Raw genomic sequence first — 22,239 nt, forward strand, 5'->3', positions numbered from 1 at the left:
TAAACAAAGACCGTCTGCTACGAAGCTCAGCTGTTGATTAAATGGACTGATTGCTTGGACTGACAGTTTGGACTGACGGAATGTATATACCCCCACACGGAAGTTCTGACTGTGGGCTATCGAGCCCACAGACCGATTTGATGGAAAATTATCAGTCCGTCAGTCCATCAGTTCAAACTGTTCAGTCCAACGTCCTTGCACACACACGGCAGTTCTGGCTATTCAGTTCCGACTGTAAAGATCAAACTGTCAGTTTGGACTGATCGTGTGTGGCGCCCTTTAGAGACGATACCGCGCTAGAAGCACCAGTGAGCGTCGCACTTATCACCCCCCGCCTCACCCAGGCTAATACAACACCGGAGACATCATGAGTTGCCCTTGTTGCTCCTCGGGTAGACGAGAGAGGGGTTGGAGGGGAATGGCGCGTGAAGGGGAGGGGACGACTAGGGGAAGCAGGGAATGGCGGGAGGGGAACGGAATCAATAACGCGCGCACGGCCACAGGCAAGGAGGCAAGGAGGCGTCTCCCCCTCCACCCCAGCGAGCGGGACAGTAGTGTGGTCGCATCCAGCGCTGGCGGCAGGAAGGGCGTCCAGACCCTCCGCCATGCTGACCTTCAACCTGACGCAGGCGGTGGGCCTCACTACGGGTGAGTAGTGCTCGCTCCGCGGCCGAGCGGGCGCTGCGAGCCTCGTGCTTCGTCCCGGCGTCGCCATCGGAGACTCGCAGCCTGGAAGAGAAAAAAAAAGAGAAATTAGAAACGACGTTGAACAGTCTTGTTACATGTTGCCATGGCATCGGTGACCAAGCTTCAGTGCCAGAAAAAACAGAGCGTGTTCTTTGAATAGTTCTTGCAATGGGTAAGATTGATTTAAGATGTTATTTTGGAAATACGACATTGCTGGTTAACGTATGTTGCAAGAAACCTCAATAATTGGGGGGGGGGGGGGGGGAAATGAAAATGAAAATTTCGTGGAAGGAATTAGTCAGAAAAATAAAACAGCATAGACGGACACAGTGGACTAGCAACGAAAGTTGCAACAAGAACGGTAAATAAAATAATACAAAAACCGACCTTGGTCAACACAGCGATAGACGAACCCAACGATGATGCCAAACAGATAATGTGGTCACAACGACAACACGAATACACACCAACGATGTGACAGAACATATATTCTGAACACCACTACGACGATAGCACAGACGAACCCAGTAGACGACAGTTCCGACGTTTCGGAAACTGAGATATGTTCCCATCCTAAGGTACAAACAGATTTTACTGTGATGTCAATTTTTTAATTATTTTGGCATTGACTGATTTTGACTAGTTTTGTTTGTGTTTGCACGTTCAATTTTTTCCCGCAATTTAGGTTTCTTATGACACTCACAGTGTAACCAGCAAAATAAAATCTTAAATCAATACAGAGTGTATTAAAAATTCACGCCAAAACTATCGGAAATGCTTCTGTATATCGCTAAAGCCGTTTCAGATTACTATACTCCCGTTATGTGAAAGGCCACATCGGCGATCGTGTGCACGGAGTACAACGCACCATACAGCATGGCTAGCTAGTTGTGTTTCTTTCCGATGTGACATTCCACGAAACAGGATTTCAGTGCATCTCCTCTATACACTAGATGTAGCGATAAACACAAGAATTTGCGGGCCTATGTTCATCGATATTTCTATTTTCCTGTGTCATAAGTATGCATCCACAGTTTTGACGTGTATTTTAGATACATCCTTTTTAACTATCAGTATTAAATATTGTATCCAGTTAATCTACCGGATCATTTCAACCTTCTGTCATTTGCATTTCGAAAACGAACCTCACGCATATTTTCTCAGCCTCTAGAGTCAAAATATAAAACCTACAGTTATAATATCTGATGTCTTATTTTTTTTGTCGAGATGACTCAAAAACAAAAGAAAAATCACTAGGCAATATTAATTATTTTTTTGTTAAGGAAAGAGATGTCAATGAATATTGTCTCTTATCGAGCAGAGATTAATTATTGTGATTTGCATCACGAAATGGGTTTTAATAGTTGTCAATCGTTCACACCAGACTCGGTAAAAATGGATCTCTTAATACAGGAAAAAGTCGAAGTTGGAACATTTATCTCGAATATATACCTACTTTAATTTTTTTTCTCACTTTTTTAATCGCCTTTGGTAAATACGGCCTTTTGTGTCAGTTTATGATTACTTTCAAGACATTTATAGTTTGGAAACCAATTGTGTCGAAGCCATTCAACGCGTAGTGTATTTTTACAATGTTGTATAATTACAAGAGATAGATATAAGTTGAACAATGTAAAATATTTTCCCACTCTAAAATTGTAGGTTCACCCTGTTAAGTTCCATGGCAGTTTGCAGAGCGACTGGACAACTAACTGCACTTAAGCTCATTACCTTACACTTACATAAAGGCTACTGGGCACTAAATACACGTACAGGCGTCGCCCTTAGCGCTTGCTCGTGTCATAACAAACCCTGGCAGATGATCCTTAGATAGACACGAAACTACTTTTCCCTAACGTTTGGTCGCCAGAAATGGATTCAGCGCTTTGCTGTGATTTAAATTAGATTACCTGCTTCTGCGGACCACCTCAGTCACGAGCTTCAAGTCATGGAATACTCTCTGTTCAAGAAAAGTTGTCCATTATTCATAGTATCCTCATAGTCCATTCAGACTTTGACAGCTTGATATTGTGACATAACCAATGAAATTAATACATATTTATGTAGAATTGTCTAACCTGTTAAGTGGGTAGTCTCCAAAATTATATTGCTTCTAATATTTATTTTTTTCACATGATTTAAAAAATCGATAATATATAACTATATGAAATTGTTCATAAACTGCTTTTTTTTCTACCAAGCAGGTCCTTATTTAATTGTTTTTATGAACTGAAAGGCGAAATTTCATGTCAGGCCTAACATGTACTGAAATTGTTGGATAGTGTGTAATACATTTTCGAATTAACCGTTCGAATGTAATTTTTGTCTTCAAACTCTCTATTTTTATTATATTATTCATGAATCAATTTAAGAAATGTACGTTTCCCCGAAACACTAAACAAAATTATGTTTCTTTGGCCAGTTAAAGATAATTATCGGATTTATAGAAAATCATGTGTAAGATAAACTAAATATTAGAAGCAAAATAATTTAGGATAATACTCCTTAACTTAGAGGCTAGATCTCCCGACTGTCAGCCGCAGCTCCATGGTTTCGATTCCCGACCGGGTTTCAGAACCATGTTCTTTGTTGCCTATTCACCTTCGTGCTGCGGAAGGCAGGGGCGATCCATCGCAGTTTCATTTCGCCTAGTACGTTCCTGTCACACAATATTCAATATCCACGTGGTGCCTGGGATTCATACTAGCCTTCGGGGTGATCACTCAATCATCATCATCGTCGTCGTTATGTGGCACCAAACTAGCTTACTGTGCATTAATATTCGTCTTGCTACTTTCTGTAAAATTAAGTCTAAAATTTCTTCCAGCTTGGTCGAGATTAAAGGTTTATACATGATTTTAAATAAATTCATAATAATAATATATTTCACAATTTATAAATTGATTTTATAACAAAAAGTCATTTTTTAATGGTTGTCATGAAATTGAAAGCAAATAAACCTGAGATTTTCAGAGTTTTGGTAAAATATAATATATGATTAATTTATTAATGATATACTAAAAATAAAGAGTTTTAATATGAAGACTACTTATTAACTGTTAATCCAAATATATATACCACATGGTTTCATAAATTCAGCATAGCCTATGCTACGACTGACAATTATGTCTAGTTAAGTTCATAAAAACTTTTAAATAAATATTTGTTCAAAAAAAAACATTTTATAAATAATTAAACTACATCATGAATGTATTTAAAATCATGTGCAAAACACGAAAGTTTATAATTAATATTATTTGAGGTTCTATCCCCTTAAAGTGGGTACATAAGTTTATATACAACCCCTGCCACAATATACTCCTTACAAGATTATTGTCCATAATTTCTACTGGGAGAGATAACGACTATATTTTATATAGAAACAAGAACCTTAACTATAGATGTATGCCTTATTCGAAAACTTGCCAACGTTATTGACCATGCTTGCTGCACTCACACCAATGACGCCCGTGTTGCCTAAGTGTATGGCCGCGTGTTAAGATTACACTCTGAGGAAAGTCGACCTTATACAGTTAAAAAATAAGCATTTTAATTTACGAAGCAAACTGGTTACAAATTATCCCACGATCTTCGTAAATTTAAATATATCTTTAAAAATATATGGACATTACGTTTACTTTGAAAAGCTAAAATGAACTTACGGAAGAATCATATCGAACTTATGACATAACTTTCAAAATACTTGTTCAGTGTACATGAAAAAATTATTATTCTCCTGCTTGGCCAGTAATGTAATATAAAATTTTTAAAGAAACTTTTCTACTGCCTTTACGTTTTGGCTATTTTTATTTTTTATGTGTCTCTAAGTGTAATGAGTAGACTGCAAAACATCATTTTCCAAATATTTTTAGTTAAGAAAATCAGATTCTATAGCAGTAAATTATTATACGCAGACCTAATCTTCCAGGTAACCGAGAAGTGCTTCCAAAAGTGTAAGAAAACTCAAATCGACTGGTTTAAACTTTTAAATAAAAAAATACCTGCGAAACTGTGGTTAAATAATTTAAATTGTGATAATGCTTGTTTAATCTTTAAGTAGTATTTATTTACTCTAGTATATAAAATTATTACAGTAAATATTAACTATTTCATGCATTTATATTTAAGACATTTAATATAAGTTTTGTTGCCTGTTTCTCATTTCTTATCAAACATAATAGTAAGTTCAATATGTAGATGTAAAACAGAGAGGTATCATTTGACTACTGATTGGCAAACAACGCACAGCCTGAATCGATGCACCTAAAGATTTGAAATTTTAAAGGAAATGCACTAAAAAAAGGATTTTGCGAAAATCAGTTTACAAGGGGGGTTGCTGGGCTTTAAATATCAAAATTTCCCGTTTTCCTACAGGCTTGAAACTCGGCAGCGATGTTCTTTATATAACATAGACATCAACTTAGAACGCGATTTTCCTTCAATCAGCTAACAAGGCCGGTTGCCGGGATGTTAAAAATCAGAATGTTTGAAGTTTTTCTAAATTAAAATCTACAAAAATTATACGGGGGCTTTAATCATCAAAATGTTTCCGTTTTTCAAGATAAGGTACCTACTACAGAACTGAAACTCAGCATTGACGTTCCTTATACTAGATAGTCATCAACCGGCTGAGATCAAGGTTTTCCGAATATTATCTCCCAAGAGGGTTTAGCCCAAACAACGCCGGGTACTTTAGCTAGTTTCCCACAAAAGATTTTTGCATTAGTGAGTGTTTCATTCCCTGGACCATTGAGCTCTCCGTGCGAGCGATGCTAATAACGGTAGAAAAATAACTGTAAACAAGACGGCAGCAAGCGGTCGCCCGGCAGCGACGCGACGCCGGGATCGATAGTGGCGCGGCGTCCCTTCACGGCCCGGTCCTACTCCGCGTCAGGGGAGGTTTGGTGTGGGCAGGGGAGGGGTTAAGGGGAGGGCGTCCCTCGTACCCACGACGATTCACGCCCGCCTGCTGACACCTAATGTGTGAGTGCACGTGTGTATGGAAGATTGAATGAATGTACAAATGACAGAATAAATGACAGAATGAATGTAGGAATGACTGAATGAATTAAAGAATGAATATATGAACGTCTGAATGAATGACTGAATTGTTGAATGGATGATTGTGTGAATGCATGAATACCTAAGGGTTTAACGTCTCGTCTACATCGCCGTCGCTAGAGGCGACGGGAAAGGAACACGGAGCATTGACGGAATGCGTTGGCGACGGCGGCGTGTGCCACGTCTCCCCGCTTTCAAAGATGATCCGGGTTCGACCCCGCCGGGAATCGAACTCGAGAAGCTCTGTTAAGAGGCGAGTCGACACCCAGGGCGCAGCTGGACGCGCTCGGGGGGGGGGGGGGGGGGAAGAAGCCCTAAGGGGGGGATATTTCTCTTGATACCAGAATGATGACAGCCAGTGAAAAAAAGCTAGATGATTGATACATGATAAGGTATTTTGGTTCCATGACTATATTGATGATGATGATGATGATGATGATTGGGTGCTCAATCCAGAGCCTAGTTCGTATTCCAGTCAACGCCACTGGTCACAAATATATCTTAAATGTAACAAAGAAACTGTCAAATTAATCAAATAATTGTCTTATCTAAAGTCAACATAGGGGGAACTGTAGGCTCTTTGGTGATGGAAATAACCAACAAGCCAAACATTTAACTAAAATAAAATTTTTAAAAAGCTGTCAGATCGCTTCCATTACTCCTGGCGAGATCCAGCCCGAATATTAATTTTTCTGCAAGTGGGAAATGTGACGGACGTTGCCGTGAGCTGGAGTCCACTATCGTAACATCATCACTCCCCCCTCTCCCAAACGTCTTTAATGACGCCAATTTTGACAAGTCATCAAGCTCTGTTTCATTCACGCCATCTATCACCTTGGTGAAGCGCGTTTAGTCTCTGTCTGCCATCGGTGGTTATCAAAACCCCAGAGGCCCTAGGTAAAATGGCATGTCCGTTAACTCACACTCTGTGTATGAAGAGGATTGACCAAGTCGCATCATGCATGAATGACAAAAAACATAAAAACAGTAATAGTATCTTAACTACTTCAATGGGGTTTGTTTTGTTAGCTACATATTTTCATTAAGGAGACCTAAATGTATAGAAGTAGTCAGTACAGTATATAGTTTTAAAAAATGCAAACTTTTTTTCTTCATAAAAAAATGGCAGGAAACCAAAAAATAAACAAAAAAGAAAAAAAATTGGCTCTAAAATTATTAAAATCACATAAGAAAAACCTCTATAGCAACCAAATTTAACAACAAATATGTACCATTTTAAGCCAATTTCAAATTAATGAAACATTCTGTTATGAAATTTTAAAATAACATCATTGAAATATGTTTTGTTCTAAGATTTGGTTACTATATAGGTTTTTCTGATGTAATTTTAATAATTTTAAAGCCAATTTTTTATAGTTGTTTGGTTCTTGGTTTCAAGTCCTTTTTTTATGAAAAAACATTAGCATTTTTTTTTTTTTTGACTATACACTGTATTGACTATTTCTGTGCATTCAGATCTCCGTAATGAAATCATCTAACGACGAAACCAGCTCCGTCGAATTCTGTCAAGTACCTAGTTTAGATTCTATTTTCTGTTTGTATTCTCGTTTTTAATGCACCATGTTACCTTTCCCATCCTCTTTGCTCGGGCTCTCACGACGAATTGGTTGTTTCATTTGTTTTTTTCTTTTCATCACCATTAACTAAAAGATTTTCTTGTAAATTTATTTCGATATGAAACTTGAAGCGGTGACCATATTATAGTGTCATCGTCGGAAAGTGTATAACAGTGGTCGACACAAGATTTTTTTTTGGGGGGGGGGGGAGGGGGCAGGTTTGTGTGGGAGATTTCAAAAAGAAAATAGAAAAAAATTAAAATTTGAAAACTTGTATTAAAAAAACTTCTGGCAATTGACATTACCACACATACAAATGTGCCTACAGTAGTTACCGTAGGAGAAGTGGCTTCTGACACAGTAACATACTGTCTTCGGTGATATTTTGAACATTTATTCCATAACTTCGGGGGGGGGGGGGGCGAATTATCCCCCTTATCTCTCCTCTTTGCGTCCGCCATTGGAGCGTAAAGTTTGTTAGTTTCGTAGATATTCAGTCGGGACGCACTAAGATGCAGCAGTGTGTGAATTCCAAGTCGGGCAATGTTAAAAATCTTCGAATAGATATTTAATATAAACCACCATATGTCTTGAAAGTACACATTCCACGGGGTTTGAAATTTCTTGTGCAAAAAACAAATTGCTAGTTCAATCAGTAGTTTCTTGTAAACATGAGTACATAAAACACCTCGCGGCTGAGTTTTGCGTTAGGCCGTTTCTTATGCTATGATGGTTCGTTCATAGAAATGGACGAACTTTGACGTTTTCGTACATTTTTCGTAATTTTTTTAACATAACTTAAATACTTATAGACGACTGAAGTTATGATTGATTGTACATTCAATATTTTTTATAATATAAAAACCTTGTAAACAATTAAACTTGCACATTTTTTATATTTGTATTATACAGAAACAAATGTTCTGTACTTTTAAAAATATATACCTTTGGAAACCAGAAGCAAACAAATAGTTTTTAATACTAACAAGAAACATGTTGTTCATTTGTACATTTTCATATATGAAATACGTTTTTCGAGATAATACTGAGTATTACTTACAAAAATTGGCGCAAAATTTATATTTTAATTTATGTTTCTTTCAAACAAATTGTTTTCGAACAATGGAAAAGATACTTGGATTTTATTTTGTGTTATTGTCCTTATTATTATACATGTAAATGTACAAATCCAAGATATCTTATTTTCCTGTTCCATTAAAAAAAAAAGCATGTACAGCTGTGCTGGGCACGCGAGGCTGGCGTGTGTGTGTGACGCGGGGCGTGTGCGCAGGAGCGGTGATGTGCCAGGACACGATGGAGTGCGCCAACATGGACATGCCGGGCTACACGTGCAAGAACTCGCGCTGCGTGTGTGACCCGGAGCGGGACACGGGGCTCTTCTCCTGCAGGGGTGAGCCGTTTCCTGTCAAAACAACAATGGATGTTATAACTGTTATGTTTCTAACTTGTGCTAGTTTTACGTTACGATGTTTCCATGTTGTGTGTTTCTAAGTTACGTGTTTCTAAGTTGTGTGTTTCTAGGTTATGATCGCTCTAACTTATGACAGTTCTAATTTGTGTAGTTTTATTCAAGAATGATAATTTATGACTGTTCTAAGTTGTGACTTTCTATAAGTTATGTAGGGTTCCCGGGGTGAGTAAAAGCTCTGCCAACTGCAACACACAAAGAATAAGGTTTCGTACAATTTCTTGGGCATACGCCGTTGCAGTTTTGCACTGTTTGCCATGGGAAAAATTCGTAAAAATTCGTAAATGCAAAATGATAAATTAAAAATGAAAACATAAAACCCACCAAAACAAACCTAAATCAACTGATGTCAAACATTAACCCAACGATGAACCTAAACAGGTTTTGTGGACAACACAACGACGACGGCACAGACGAACACTTTCAATTTTAAATATCAGACAGCTCAAGAATTCCGTATAAGGAATTGAGTCATGAAAAAAAAGACAATAACAGCATAGACTAACAACAGCGGGCTAACAACGACGAGACAGTTTCAACAATAACAGTAAATGCAGACAGACAACAAAACCTGGACAACGCAGCAAAGATACGAACACAGCGATGAAGGTTAACAGATGCTATGGATAGCACAATGACAACAACACCGACGAGCACAGTATGTTTCCTAAGACAAAACTGTTGCGACGTTTCGGGAACCGATGTCTTTTCCCGTCTTCAAGGCACAAACAGTGCAAAACTGCAATGGCGTATGTCCAATAAATTGAATGAAATAAAATTTCGCATTGCATGAATCATATGAAACTTACAAAAATAAGAATATAGGTGTTGATCATGCTACACCTGTAACCCTAACCGTATTCCTAGTGCACGATAGGTCACGGCCAGTCCCTTAATTTTAGGAAACAGATGTTGGTGTCCTATCCGTGACTTATATGTTGCCCAAATGCCGCGCATGCGTAGAGCTCACTTTTTCGTCGATGTCCAGATGGCGGACCCGCGTCTAGCGTCATTAACTCGTATATATTCTATTTCGTGAATATCGTGACGTACCATGGGTATTGGTGTGCCAAATAAAGTTTTGTGGTGGCGGAACCATCCTGGAATACATTTTGTATACTTTCATGATCATAACAAGAAATAATTATAACTTAAAAAGAGTTTGAGTAAATTAGAATAACACCATTTAATTCTTGCAATGGTGTTGCTATATCTAGGATTTTTACCGTTACAATTGTATCGATGGTTGTGAAACGACCGCTAGAATGCGTTGAAACCAGTTTCTATCCTCACTCAGAGCACCGTTTATTCCTTACTGGATTCTGTATGGACGCGTTCTGGAATACGGCCCGCGAGTTAGGTTACGGTTGTGTCCCAACAAGGCAGTGCGTATTCGCTACCTTACCCGAACGACTTGGAATACCGCCCTAGTGGGTGTCCCGTGTGTTACAGCATGTCTCCTTAGTTTTCACCGACTTCGCCATTACTTATCTCAACTATTATACAAGTTTTATAAGCAGCACAAATTATTATGAACATATTTTACCATCAATTATTATTATAATTCTATATTAAAACTAAAATCAATCAAGAAAAACACCGCGACTAGCTCCTGTCGAGGACTCGGCCGTGATAGCACCAACCAATCAGAGCGAAGCACCGACTTCGCCATAACACAGCCTCCTCTAATCTCAACTAAACTATTTCTACAAGTTTTTTAGCTAACAACATATAGTTTGAACTCATTTAACCAATAATTATTATTATGTTATATTAAATAATGTAGCCATTTTCCTGGAGGCCTGGACGCTTTCCCCAACTACAGGCAAGAATTTAACTTGACAATTTTCAGGTAACCTCACTACAAGCCTCGGCAGACCTACGTATGTCCAGATTTCTGTTTTCAGAGACTTAGGGCAGGGTGTGCCACCAATTAGTATTTTTGGCACAATTATAAATTTTAATTTTTGAAATATTCTGTTGCCAGTCATTTTATTTGCTTGCTGCAAGAACTTAAACTTGTTCCTCCTCCTGTACACTCCAGTTTATCTTTGTCGGACCTGTCTCCCCAATCCTTCCCAGCATATAATTTTGCCTACCATTTAATGACCCAGCATGGCTATCGTTTTATTCCCGCCTTTGTGCACGTACGTCGCCTGAAATTCGCCTCCGAGCCGTGACAAGAACTGCTATGTGCTGCAAGCTATCATGGCAGGCTGTTTCTAAGACCTCGCCTGACGTGAGCACTCAATGGCATGATCTCGAGTCATTTTCACCAATGTCCAGTCACACCTCCGGGCTCAGTAGAACCTCGTTCCCACTGTCATCGCGGTTTCCACCCCCTCCCCTTCACCAAGTTTTCCTGGGAACAATGCCCAGAGTCGGCCTGCCTCAAGGTCTCGACAATATTATTGGAAAGTACATGCTTATGCCCCTAGCGGCAGTGTTGCAAATTATTTCCCCTGGGTTTGAACGCCCGCTAAATGCCTGCCACCTGGCGTCTCCCACAGCAACCAGTACCCCGTAGTTCCTTCCCAGGCCACCAGAGCGCGCGCTTAGTCCCGTCCATAAGCACAATGCTTTAGCAGTCGCCTCGTGTGAGTCGACCTCTACTTGGTTCAGACACACCTCAGTAGGTCGCGCTGACACAGGCCAGTACCACCAACTTCGAGATATCGAAGTCAGTATTTCTCGACAAGCCCCTCGGTAATCTTCGGAACCTGTCGGTCCGGAAGCCGAAGCCTCCCCCCTTTCTTTTGATTGACTTCGCCTTTTAATTACGAGTCGCTGCCGCCCCAAATTTACTGCGCGCCACGACTCCGGACTGACCACACCGTATCTCCGGCATCAAGACGTCACTCCGTTTTTTTAAAGATGTAATCAGCTAGGCAAGGGATATGATTCCCACAACTTTAGTGATTAGCATTTAGTCAGTCTGTGTACCTCGTAGGAGAAGTCATGTTTTGTTGATCATAATTTATTTTTTTAAATCATGGAAAAGTCCGTGACAACCGCGGGTTCGCGAACTCCGCACCCGGGCTGATCCTGGAAGCCATCTCCCTGTATGACAGGGTCCAAGGATCAGATGATATTCCAAAGACCAGACAGGTTCCAAGGGCCGGATGACTAGGGACACCTGACGTTCAGTTAGCAGTTCCACTTGGCCCAGCAATCGTCACACCGCCAGTCCTTCAGTTTTTTTATATCTTCGGAATAGTATGGAATCACGACGTTGAATATATAGACAACAATAAATGTTTCTTTGGGACTTTAATTGCTCCACGTGTACTGGGATTGCCCGCGAATCAACCTGTTTTTGTGGCAAATTATATTTTAATTTTATAATCAAGGGAAATTTTCTAATGAGGGCTGGTCCATTATTTTAAATCAATGTCAATGTAATATCATTTTATAAATGTCAAACAATTTTTCTAATTTTATCATATTATGAAAGTAATCAAATGTTAAATAAAAATTGAGGTACTTATACCTGGACGAAATCATTATTTTGCCTTTTGAAACTAAAAGATCCACTAGTTACCCCAGTCATCAAGAGAGAGTGAAGTGTAACAAAATAATAACATAACTTGGGTTTACTCTGTTATGACTGAGGAGTGTAACAAGGGATATGGGGTAAACAAAAGTGTACCTAGGCAAAGTGTGGTAACACACTTACATTACGAGAATGTCTGCTGGGGTTTCCTTGCTGATGGCCCGGGATAATCAATTAAGGACAAGAAAGGAAGGGGGAAGGTTTTCGTCCCCAACCCTCAAACTTCTAATGATTACCAATGGGAATACAAGAACCCCTGAAAAGGCCTGTACTTCCCCCGCGCTGAGGGCTTTATTCTGTGATGACTAGTGGAGGCAGTTTGCAGTGTGCGTTTGATCTCTCTTTTCAGTGCACGATTTCTGCTAATAGTGATGATGATCGTGCTTCGTTGTGCTGTGTTGCCAGATTTACTACATAGGACACAAAAGTTCTAAACACTTTATAGTGTAATAAAAAAAATAAGTTGTATTTGAAACATTGTATTTTATAAAGGAATATTAAGAATTAAAAATTTTGGAAATACATATTGTTGTGTTTTATCCAGATAAAAATATGAGAATATTCTATTTCTACTTTTAAAGAAACGTAACTGAAAAGTGGCATATTATTTCAACCATTTTTGTCAACATTTATTTAAATAATTTAATATTGTAATTTTTGAATCTGTTTGAGCATATCATAAATTATTGAAATGACGGACTGCTACAATATATTTCCCTGATGAAATAATATTTGGTATAAAGCATTGATCTTCAAAACAACAGCAAATAGTAAAATTAAAAATATATACGGGGCCTGTTTTTTACAACCTCCGATGGGCTATCAAAAATGAGAAATTTATATAACATAATAATTTAACTACCGAAAGTACAGCAGGGTATTAGTTATATTTCTACATGATCGCAAACACGATCGAGGCATTCGTCATATCGTAACACGTGCTTCTCTATGCCTTCTTCTAAGAAGTTAGCCGCCAGTGAATAGAGATACAGGGCCAGCGCCTGGACCTCCCTCTCCCTCGCGACGCTGCTGTGAGGCGGGTGGACTAATCACACGGTGCACTGTCTCCCGTGTCAAGCTTTATCGCAAGATTTGCGAATAGAGGGACAGAATGCGCCGCACTATTAGTCCACCCGCCTCACAACGGCGTCGCGAGGGAGAGGAAGATCCAGGCGCTGGCCCTGTATCTCTATTCACTGGCGGCTAACTTCTTCGAAGAAGGCCTCGAGAAGCATGTGTTACGATATGAAAAATTCCTTGATCGTTTTTGCGATTATGTAGAAAAATAATAAGATCCTGCTGTACTTTCGGTGATTAAATTATGATGTTATCTAAATTTGTCTCTTTTATAGCCCATTGAAGGTTGGAAAAATACCCCTCGTATTTTTTAACTTATTATAATTAACGATGGTACAGAAAAAATGTAAGCGAATCTTTCAGTACTCGCTAGTGATGTGTAAACATCTAACCTCAGAACGAGCAAAGTCATGTATTCTCATGTTGTACATGTTGCATATAAACTTATAATATGAAACTAAAATCCAAGATTCAATGTAGAATTCTTTAAAATAATGCCGAGTGTAATAAATAAACTGATGATGAATAGCTTTCAAATATAAAAATTTCTGGATGCGAAGCACACACATACTTTCTGCCCTCGCCGCTAGAATTTTCTGTCTGAATCGTACATGTTGCTTGTCACCATCAAACGCAGACAGCAATTAGCAGCGCGAAACAACCGGTAATTTTTAATTGTCAAAAACGGCTCCGATAAACCCCCGGCTTTTAACCTGATTTTTGACAAGGAACTTTCCGCACACGTTAGTTGTTTCTTTTATGTGGCATTACTATGATATGAACCTGAAACATTTTATAACACATAATATAACACTAAGAATAAGTTTGTATATTTGTTTTTGTTCAAACAACTTAAATCAGTCTCTTAAAACTTCCAACAAACAAATAGTAACCTTATTGAGCTGATTCAACGTTGTTATTATATTATAAGGTTCTTATATATGTAAAAAATTTCCACGCCCTTTGAGGTTACCAAACGTGCGCTCTACTGCTGTGATAGTAAGCCTCCAGGGAATTAAAATGAGGATATGTATTATAATCATTGTAATGCCAGCTTTCTTATGTATTTTAAAACTTGTGATTACTTCTTACTATGACTATATTAGTTTACCAAATATATTACAAGGTAGTTTCACTAAAATAGTTTCATTTGGCACAACAATACATTTCGTCTGTCCCCTAATGTTTACGTGAGTATATACGAATTTGTGTTTCTACACTTGGGTCCGCCATCCTTGTGACACATTTCCATTCATCGACTTCCCGTTCGATTTTCACGAAATTACTCCTACCAAATGCCGTATATATCGAGAGCTAAGATTGTTACACATCAGTTATATGGTTAATGTTAATCAGCCGGGTAGTGTAAATGTGACAATAGCGGGTTCCATACACTCTGTACTGCAATCTAAGAGTAAGACACTCCATGGCGACACGGGTCTCTTCTGCAGCGGTGAGTGACGGTGCCGCCACACCGACGCTCAAGTGGGTGTCACACAGGTAGCTTGCATCGGGCACTTGGAGGGAGATTAGGCCCGCCATCTTTCCATCCGCCATCACTGTAGGCGGGGAAGGTTGATCAGCTATCGACCGGGGTTGAAAAATATAAAATTCTATTAAAAATTATGGGTTGGTGATAGAAGGGTGAAAATTTAGGGTTGTATGTATTTTTTAATGCCACATTATAAAAAAATAAAAAAAAAATTTGTCCAAAAATTAAAAAATAAATGTTTGGGGTGGACAACCTTATCACTTAGGGGTATAAAAAATAGATAGTAGCCGATTCTCAGACCTACTGAATATGCATACAAAATTTGATAAAAATCGGTCAAGCCGTTTTGGAGGAGTATGATAACTAACACTGTGACACGAGAATTTTATATATATATTTATGTATATAGCATCCTGGCACTTCCAGACCAGAGCCTGTTAGTAAATACGTGGTTACAAGGTACAGAAGGTCTGTAAGATATTTTTTATGACTTGGCATGCTACAAAATTGGGATGAATAGTTTTGAAATTAGAATTATAGCAAAAAGATGAAAATCTGATATGATGGGGCCTAATTCCCCTTAAGGCATATTTAAAATGAGGTCACAATGTCACGACGGACACGACACCGCAAATCAGATTATACGTCGTACATGGTTCCAGCACGAGTGAGTTAATAGCGTAGAGTCACAATACCTCGACAACATAACACGACGCGACTCCAGCTTCAGCTTGTCCTTAATGGTGCACTGCAGCGTTTCGGACGGATATAATTGTTTGTCTCAACAATATGCAGTTGAACCGAGTGGTTTTCATCTTCTACTCGGTGATTTCTTCTTCATCAGTTCGTTACATGTTCCATTTTGGTTGATTTACTTCGTGCATTCTTGAGAGACCTGCATTGTGCACTCTAAGAAAAGCGGTCGAAAGAATTTTCAACCAAAAATCACTGCGAAAGTTTTAGCCGCAGTGGCAGAAGTTCATAGTGTGATACCATCCTAAAAAGAGGCTAAATTTTGGTTTTATTAATAAATATTTTTAATTCCTGCGAAAAATTTAATCTCACAATAGTAAACTTTTAAACTCAAAAACAAACACACGAATTTATTGCACGTAACTTAAGTTTATTATATATTTTTCTTGTAAATCATGGGTGATATATGTGCATGTTTATGTGTTTAAACTTTGTTATAAAAAACTAAAATATTTTTTATTATTAATTATTATCATCCTGTCAAGATATAAAGTAAAAATTACTTTACGAGTTTTTTTTAGTTATTGGAGTGTTCAATAAAACATAACCTTCAAAATGATTTTCAAATTGGCAACATTTCTTTACTTGGTTGTACGCGAGAAGTACACAGATTCGTTTACTTGTGATCCTACATACCTCAGATCCAGTTCAGACAGCCTTCATGATGTCACTTTCGGTGACAAGCACATATAAGTGTAAGTATATTTCAGGTGAATTGGGACAGGACTAAGGGACATTATATACTCACATATATAAACCCTGACAACTTATTGCAGCACAGATGAGTTATTTTATTTTTTGTTTGAATAAAAACAACAAAGTATGTATTTAGCCTCGAGCCATGGTTAACATCAAAATTCTTGGCCTAGTGTTATGTAAGCCGCTCTTGTCAAATAACTAGAGATACCCTAGTGGAGTTACTTGCCGGAGGAGGCTGTCCATTAGTACCCGATAATAACAGCATAGGGAAGCATGGAAACTTGGTATACTGTTCTTGGCAGTAATCAGAATAAGTAGTTCAAAATCTTATTTTTTTCTACTGAACAAATACTTATTTATTGTTTTGTTTTTTGTATGAACGTAAAGACACAATTTTGTCATTCCTTGCATTTACTGAAAGTATAAAACCATGAATAACTCAGGTTTCTATGGTTTTGAGGACAAATAATTATTAACGAAGGTTACTTACGAACTGTTAATCCAAAACTGTATGTCACATGATTTTATGCTTTCAGAACATGCTAGGACTGAAAAAAAATTGCCTTTAAGTGCATAAAGTCCTTTAAATAATGAATGTTCGTAAAAAAATATTTATTAAGAATTAAATATAGTTATATTATGAATTTATTTAAAATCGTGTACAAACACACGAAATATTAGATGCAAAATAGTTAAGGATTATAAACCTTTAAGCCTCAATTTAAAAGAGAGAGTTTTCTGTTAGTCCTTATTAAAAATATTAAAAATAAAAAAAGAACTCTTACGCGTGTGAGCATGTTGTCACCAGCTCAGTGAGTGAAGATTACACAGGGGAAAACTTTATCCACGAAACTCTACGCTATCCAGATAAATTAATTTGATTTTCTACTTTTGTTCGAAGTTAAATGAAACTTCAAAAGTATGGCTTATTTCTTTACTGGTCAGTATAAACACAGCAATTGCAAACGAGCAGCGAGAAACAATGTCAGCGAGTCTTTCAGTACTCGCCAGAGATGTGAAACATCTAATCACGGTAAAGAGAGAAATCATGTGTTCTCATGTTGCAAATACACCGATAGTAAGAAACTCTGGCACGAATTTTAACGTAGAATACTTAAAAATAATTTCGAGCGTGATAAATATACGCAAATTGTGTTCTCAGTTACATGTCTTGACGTGAATCACACGTATTTCCGCACCCGCCGCTAGAACTCGCCGGAGCAACTAAATCGACGATTGAATCATTCGATTTGCAGAGCGAAAGGTTAAACTGTATAGTGAAAAGGCTTCAATAAAAGCTAAAAAGACTTCAAAAAATACTAAATTCCTTCTTTGGGTCTGATTTTCGACAAGTAATTTTATTTAAATATTGCCTATCTGGTTAAAATTCACCAAAAAGTTAATACTATGAAGTTTCTCTTTGGCTTTGTAAACTTTGGTTCACGCCATCCGTCATAGATGGCAGCATCTTGGTTAGACATTTACGTTCCATGCGATTTCCGTTTCATTCACGAAACTACTCCTACGAAATGCCGTATACCGAGAGCGGAGATTTTAAAAATAAAAAAAGACGTATTTTTAACTTTATTCACTGGAGTAGTGAGATAGAGCTAGTCTCATTCGCCGAAATGGTTACTTCGTTTTATTGCGATTGCTGTTAACTAAGGGATTTTCTTCTTAATATATTCAGATACCTCTAATATATATATATATATATATGTATATATGTATATATTGGAGTTACAAATCTACTTACTTAATTGTTTACTTAATGTTATTTTCGAGCTGTAAAATGTCACGCAAGTAATCATAATTATAAAACTTGCGTGACAATTCTCGCTATTATATAAGTATATAAGTAGATAGTTGTTGACAAATGTTTGACACGAAACACAACATGCAAGAGCGCTAAGGAGATAAATTTGCAGTTAAAGCTGTCAAATAGTTGCAATGACAAGAAAATCAAACAAGCAACGTAGCGTGCGAGACCGAACATTAGTGTGATTCGCGAAGATATTCAGGCGAGTTTAAACTCATTCGATGTAATAGACGGTTTACGTATCATGCCCTGGAGGCTCTTGCGACCACACGCGAGTTCCCGTGCGCTGCTACGCTCGTCTGACGCTGGAACCGCAACAGCGAGACGTGCGCTGCGTGAAGGACTCGGCGCTACTGCAGAACATCGCGTTATTGGCAAATTGTGGATTTTACTCGCGCGACCAGCCGAAACAAACAACTAGATGCAGAACACGTACTTTGTAATTGATTAAAAACAATTTAAAATCTACACAACATGTCTGGTTTACTTTGGTTTACACTGCAGGGTTTCCTATGACAGCCATTGTGAATCAACAATGGTGTATACTCATGAATCTGTTTCCAATATATCACTACATAGTATAAAACAACGTCGCTTCCCGCTGTCTGTCTGTCCCTATGTATGCTTAGATCTTTAAAACTACGCAACGGATTTTGATGCGGTTTTTTTAATAGATAGAGTGATTCAAGAGGAAGGTTTATATTTATAATACATGCTAAATATAGTAGAGAAACACTGATAATTTTAGAGGTTTCCAATGTGATGTCGTAAATAAACACATTTTTTTTTGCGCTTACATTGCAAACGCTGGCTGAACCCTACGAGATAGATCAAAATAATGTACTACAGTATTGTTTACTTTAAAAAGGTCTACAAAAAAAGACCGCGATGGTATATGTCTATCTATTAGGGATAACCCGCAATAACCATTTTTTAACCTTTACTTTTTACGAGAAATAATGGCTTATTAAGAAGGGATTTTAAGCAATACAGCATTAATCCTTATCCAATTAAGTACCTTAAATACATTGTGCATTTAATGTAGATCAATATGGCCCTTTACAGCATGTAATTTAAATGAATATTTTCGAAGATATTACAGATTTAAAATGCAGGGACATAGCGGTTGCGGCGGTACCGGCCAGGGGGCCGGTATATAAAGACATTCTGTAGTATATTTAGTATCAGCATTCAACCCGTGCGAAACCGGGGCGGGTCGCTAGACTTTTTATATAGAAATTTTCTTGTCAATACATTGTCTCCACATATACCACCCATAAATATTTACACGTTGGTTTGAATTTACGGTTTGAGAAAATTTATTTAAATTTAGTCTTTAATGGAAAAAAAAACAATTGAACTTAAACAGTTTATAAACGATTTTCGTAAAAAACAATTTGTTTAATATCCTAAATATAATTGCATTACGAATACACCAGTATAATCATTATTCTAAACCAAATTCTAAAGCTAATTTCAGTAACATCGCGCGTTTCTGAACGGGAAGTCCGTTGCGTTCGCGATTTGTGTCGCACTGTTGCCAGGGATCTGTCGAACGTGGATGGTTGGGTTGATATTTTATTCATGTAGCGTAGCCATTGTTTAGCCTTTGTGATTCCAGCATGATTGTGGTGCAGAATGCATGTACCACCTGTATGGTAAACGAGGTGACACAGGCTCACTCCCTTATCTCAATCAAATCAGCCGAATGGATCGACAGGAATATGTCCGTGATGAACAGCGAATGATATTCCCCTCGTGTTTCGGACTGAAACTCTGTCGATGACGAGTTGGGGTTGTGTTGGGGGGGGGGGGGGCCGGGGGGGCTGGCTGATGATAAATCAGGCCGCGGTTCACGTCTATTCGTCACTAAAACCCTTCATACGACGACGACAGTAACAGTCACAAGTTTCTATTGATGTCACTACTATCTCGATACTCGCCTCATGTAAACCATATTATGGTTACTGCATCCCTCTCGCGTCAACTATCCAAGCCAGATAGTTGGCACTATAGTTGAGATCGTTTTCGGCATGAATCTTATTGATAAGCTCCGTGTAAACTTTTTCATGTAATTAATACATACTATTGTTATTTACTTACTGCCGTACATTACTAAAAATGCTTAACATATAGAAGTATGTTACAAAACTTTTATAATCGTTACTTTTTGAAGCATTAAGTTCATTTCTTTTCACAAATAAACTATTTACATTTCTATTCCCCTCGCTGGAAATACATAACAGTTAATTGTCACGCTTGTTCAAACAGAATACAGCGTGACAGCTAGTCGTGAACGACCCGGCTCTGAGCCAGCGGGTCGGTGGACAGCGCACACTCGTGAGCAAACATGGTTATCTGTGTGTGTTTCACTTCACGACCGAGAGGAATATTCCACGTATGTTTTAAGGCCAGGGTCAGTGATGGGTCTTCAACGAGGCAATATTTGACTGCTTAATAATTTCTTAATAATATTACCGTTGTATTTTAGAGTATGAATTCTCTAGAAAACTTTGGAAACTATTGCAAACATTTAAATACAAAAAAAAAAAATGAGAGCTAGTCTTTCAGTACTCGCCTGAGATGTGTAACTGTAACCTCGGTAGCGAGCATATTCATGTGTTCTCGTGTTGTACATACACTTATAATACTGTTACGAACGTTAGCAAGGCCACGTCACGCGCAGATGCAGAGCTAGCTGGGCTGCATCACATGCCGCCGTAACATGAGATGTGCTGTGCGCACCTGGGTCGCCGCTTTATCTCCCTCCAGCCCTCCGCTCCCCCCGCGCGGCACTGTTAGTTTGACATCCGAGACCTGCCAGCTGCGGAGTTACGCGAGCCGCCGACACGTGTTTTCGAGAGATTTCTGCCGCCGGGACGGCTCGCGATGACGCGACTGGCCCCGGCCGCTCTCGTGAGTTCTGGAATTGCGCCGGGGCCTATATATATGCCCGATGACGTCAGGGCAGGGAGTCAGTTCGGAGTGTTCAGTCGGAAGTTCTCCCGCGACGGAGTTTCCGGGCGATAGTGCCGCGGGTGCGGCAGAGTGGCGAAGTCCTTGGACGAAGGTTCCAGGGCAGGGAGTGAGTGAGTTCAGTGGAGTCGGGAGGTTATCTGCGGCGGAGTTTCCGGGCGATAGAGTCACGGGCGCGGTGGAGTCCCGAGCAAAGTTGCGAGCGAGGTGTCGAGCGGATCCTCGGCGAAGGGGAAGTGCGTCGGCGGTGGCGAAGTGTGGCGACGGAGTCCCGCGGCGGAGACCCACGAGGGGTGCTGCGGCGAGAGTTGCGCCAGAGGTGCGGCCCAGCAAGGTGTGTGGAACGAGTGACTGGGGAATATACCTTTCTTTAAATGTAATTAATTATTTACCATTTTAGAAGATTTTTGTAAGTGACATAAGTAGTGGCAATAAAATAAACTGTGTAGTGTAATAAAATCTTTAATTGGGCTATCCTTTACGAACCCGCGGTAAATCGTAACAATACGAAACTCGGACACTAATTTTAACTTAGAATTATTTGAAATAATGCCGAGCGTGATAAATAGTATATCAATTTTTTTTCAACTACATTTCTGGACGCGAAACACACGTAGTTTCCACACCCACCGCTACAATCCGCTGCTGGAGCAGTTACGTCGACTGTCAAATCATTCCAGTTGCTGAGCGAAGTTTTAAAATATATAATGAAACGGCTCCGATAAAAACTGTAATACCCCAAGTGTCTTAAAGAATAATTAAATAATAAGGTTAAAAGATTTGGAAGCTTTGATTACAGAGGCCCTCAACTAATAACTATAAAAGTCAACAACAGAGGCGACACTAGGAGTAAACAAAGAAAATTTAGGGACTCCCTACAAATACTTGGGAGTAAAAGGATCGTTATTATATATTAAATAAATAAAAACAACTGTTACGTCTATAGACTTCCTTATTTTATTAATCATTGTTCTTTTTTTATAGATTAAATTTTCCTTAGTAAAGACTGTTTTTCATTGATAAGTGATCTTATTTACATAACTCACAATTACACTT

At 38.6% G+C, this 22,239-nt stretch overlaps 1 protein-coding gene across 1 annotated transcript in view; it reads left to right on the forward strand.

The window, feature by feature from the left end:
• Positions 1 to 528: 528 nt before the first annotated feature.
• LOC134529457 (uncharacterized) overlaps positions 529 to 22,239 on the forward strand; it is a 62,591-nt gene continuing 40,880 nt past the window's right edge. The window contains exons 1-2 of the mRNA XM_063363581.1: positions 529 to 648; positions 8,617 to 8,736. Of these exons, the coding sequence (XP_063219651.1) occupies positions 606 to 648; positions 8,617 to 8,736 (163 nt within the window). The 5' untranslated portion in view covers positions 529 to 605. The remainder of the gene's footprint in view (positions 649 to 8,616; positions 8,737 to 22,239) is intronic.

This window comes from Bacillus rossius, chromosome 1 (genome assembly GCF_032445375.1).
Source record: "Bacillus rossius redtenbacheri isolate Brsri chromosome 1, Brsri_v3, whole genome shotgun sequence".
Classification (NCBI taxonomy): domain Eukaryota; kingdom Metazoa; phylum Arthropoda; class Insecta; order Phasmatodea; family Bacillidae; genus Bacillus; species Bacillus rossius.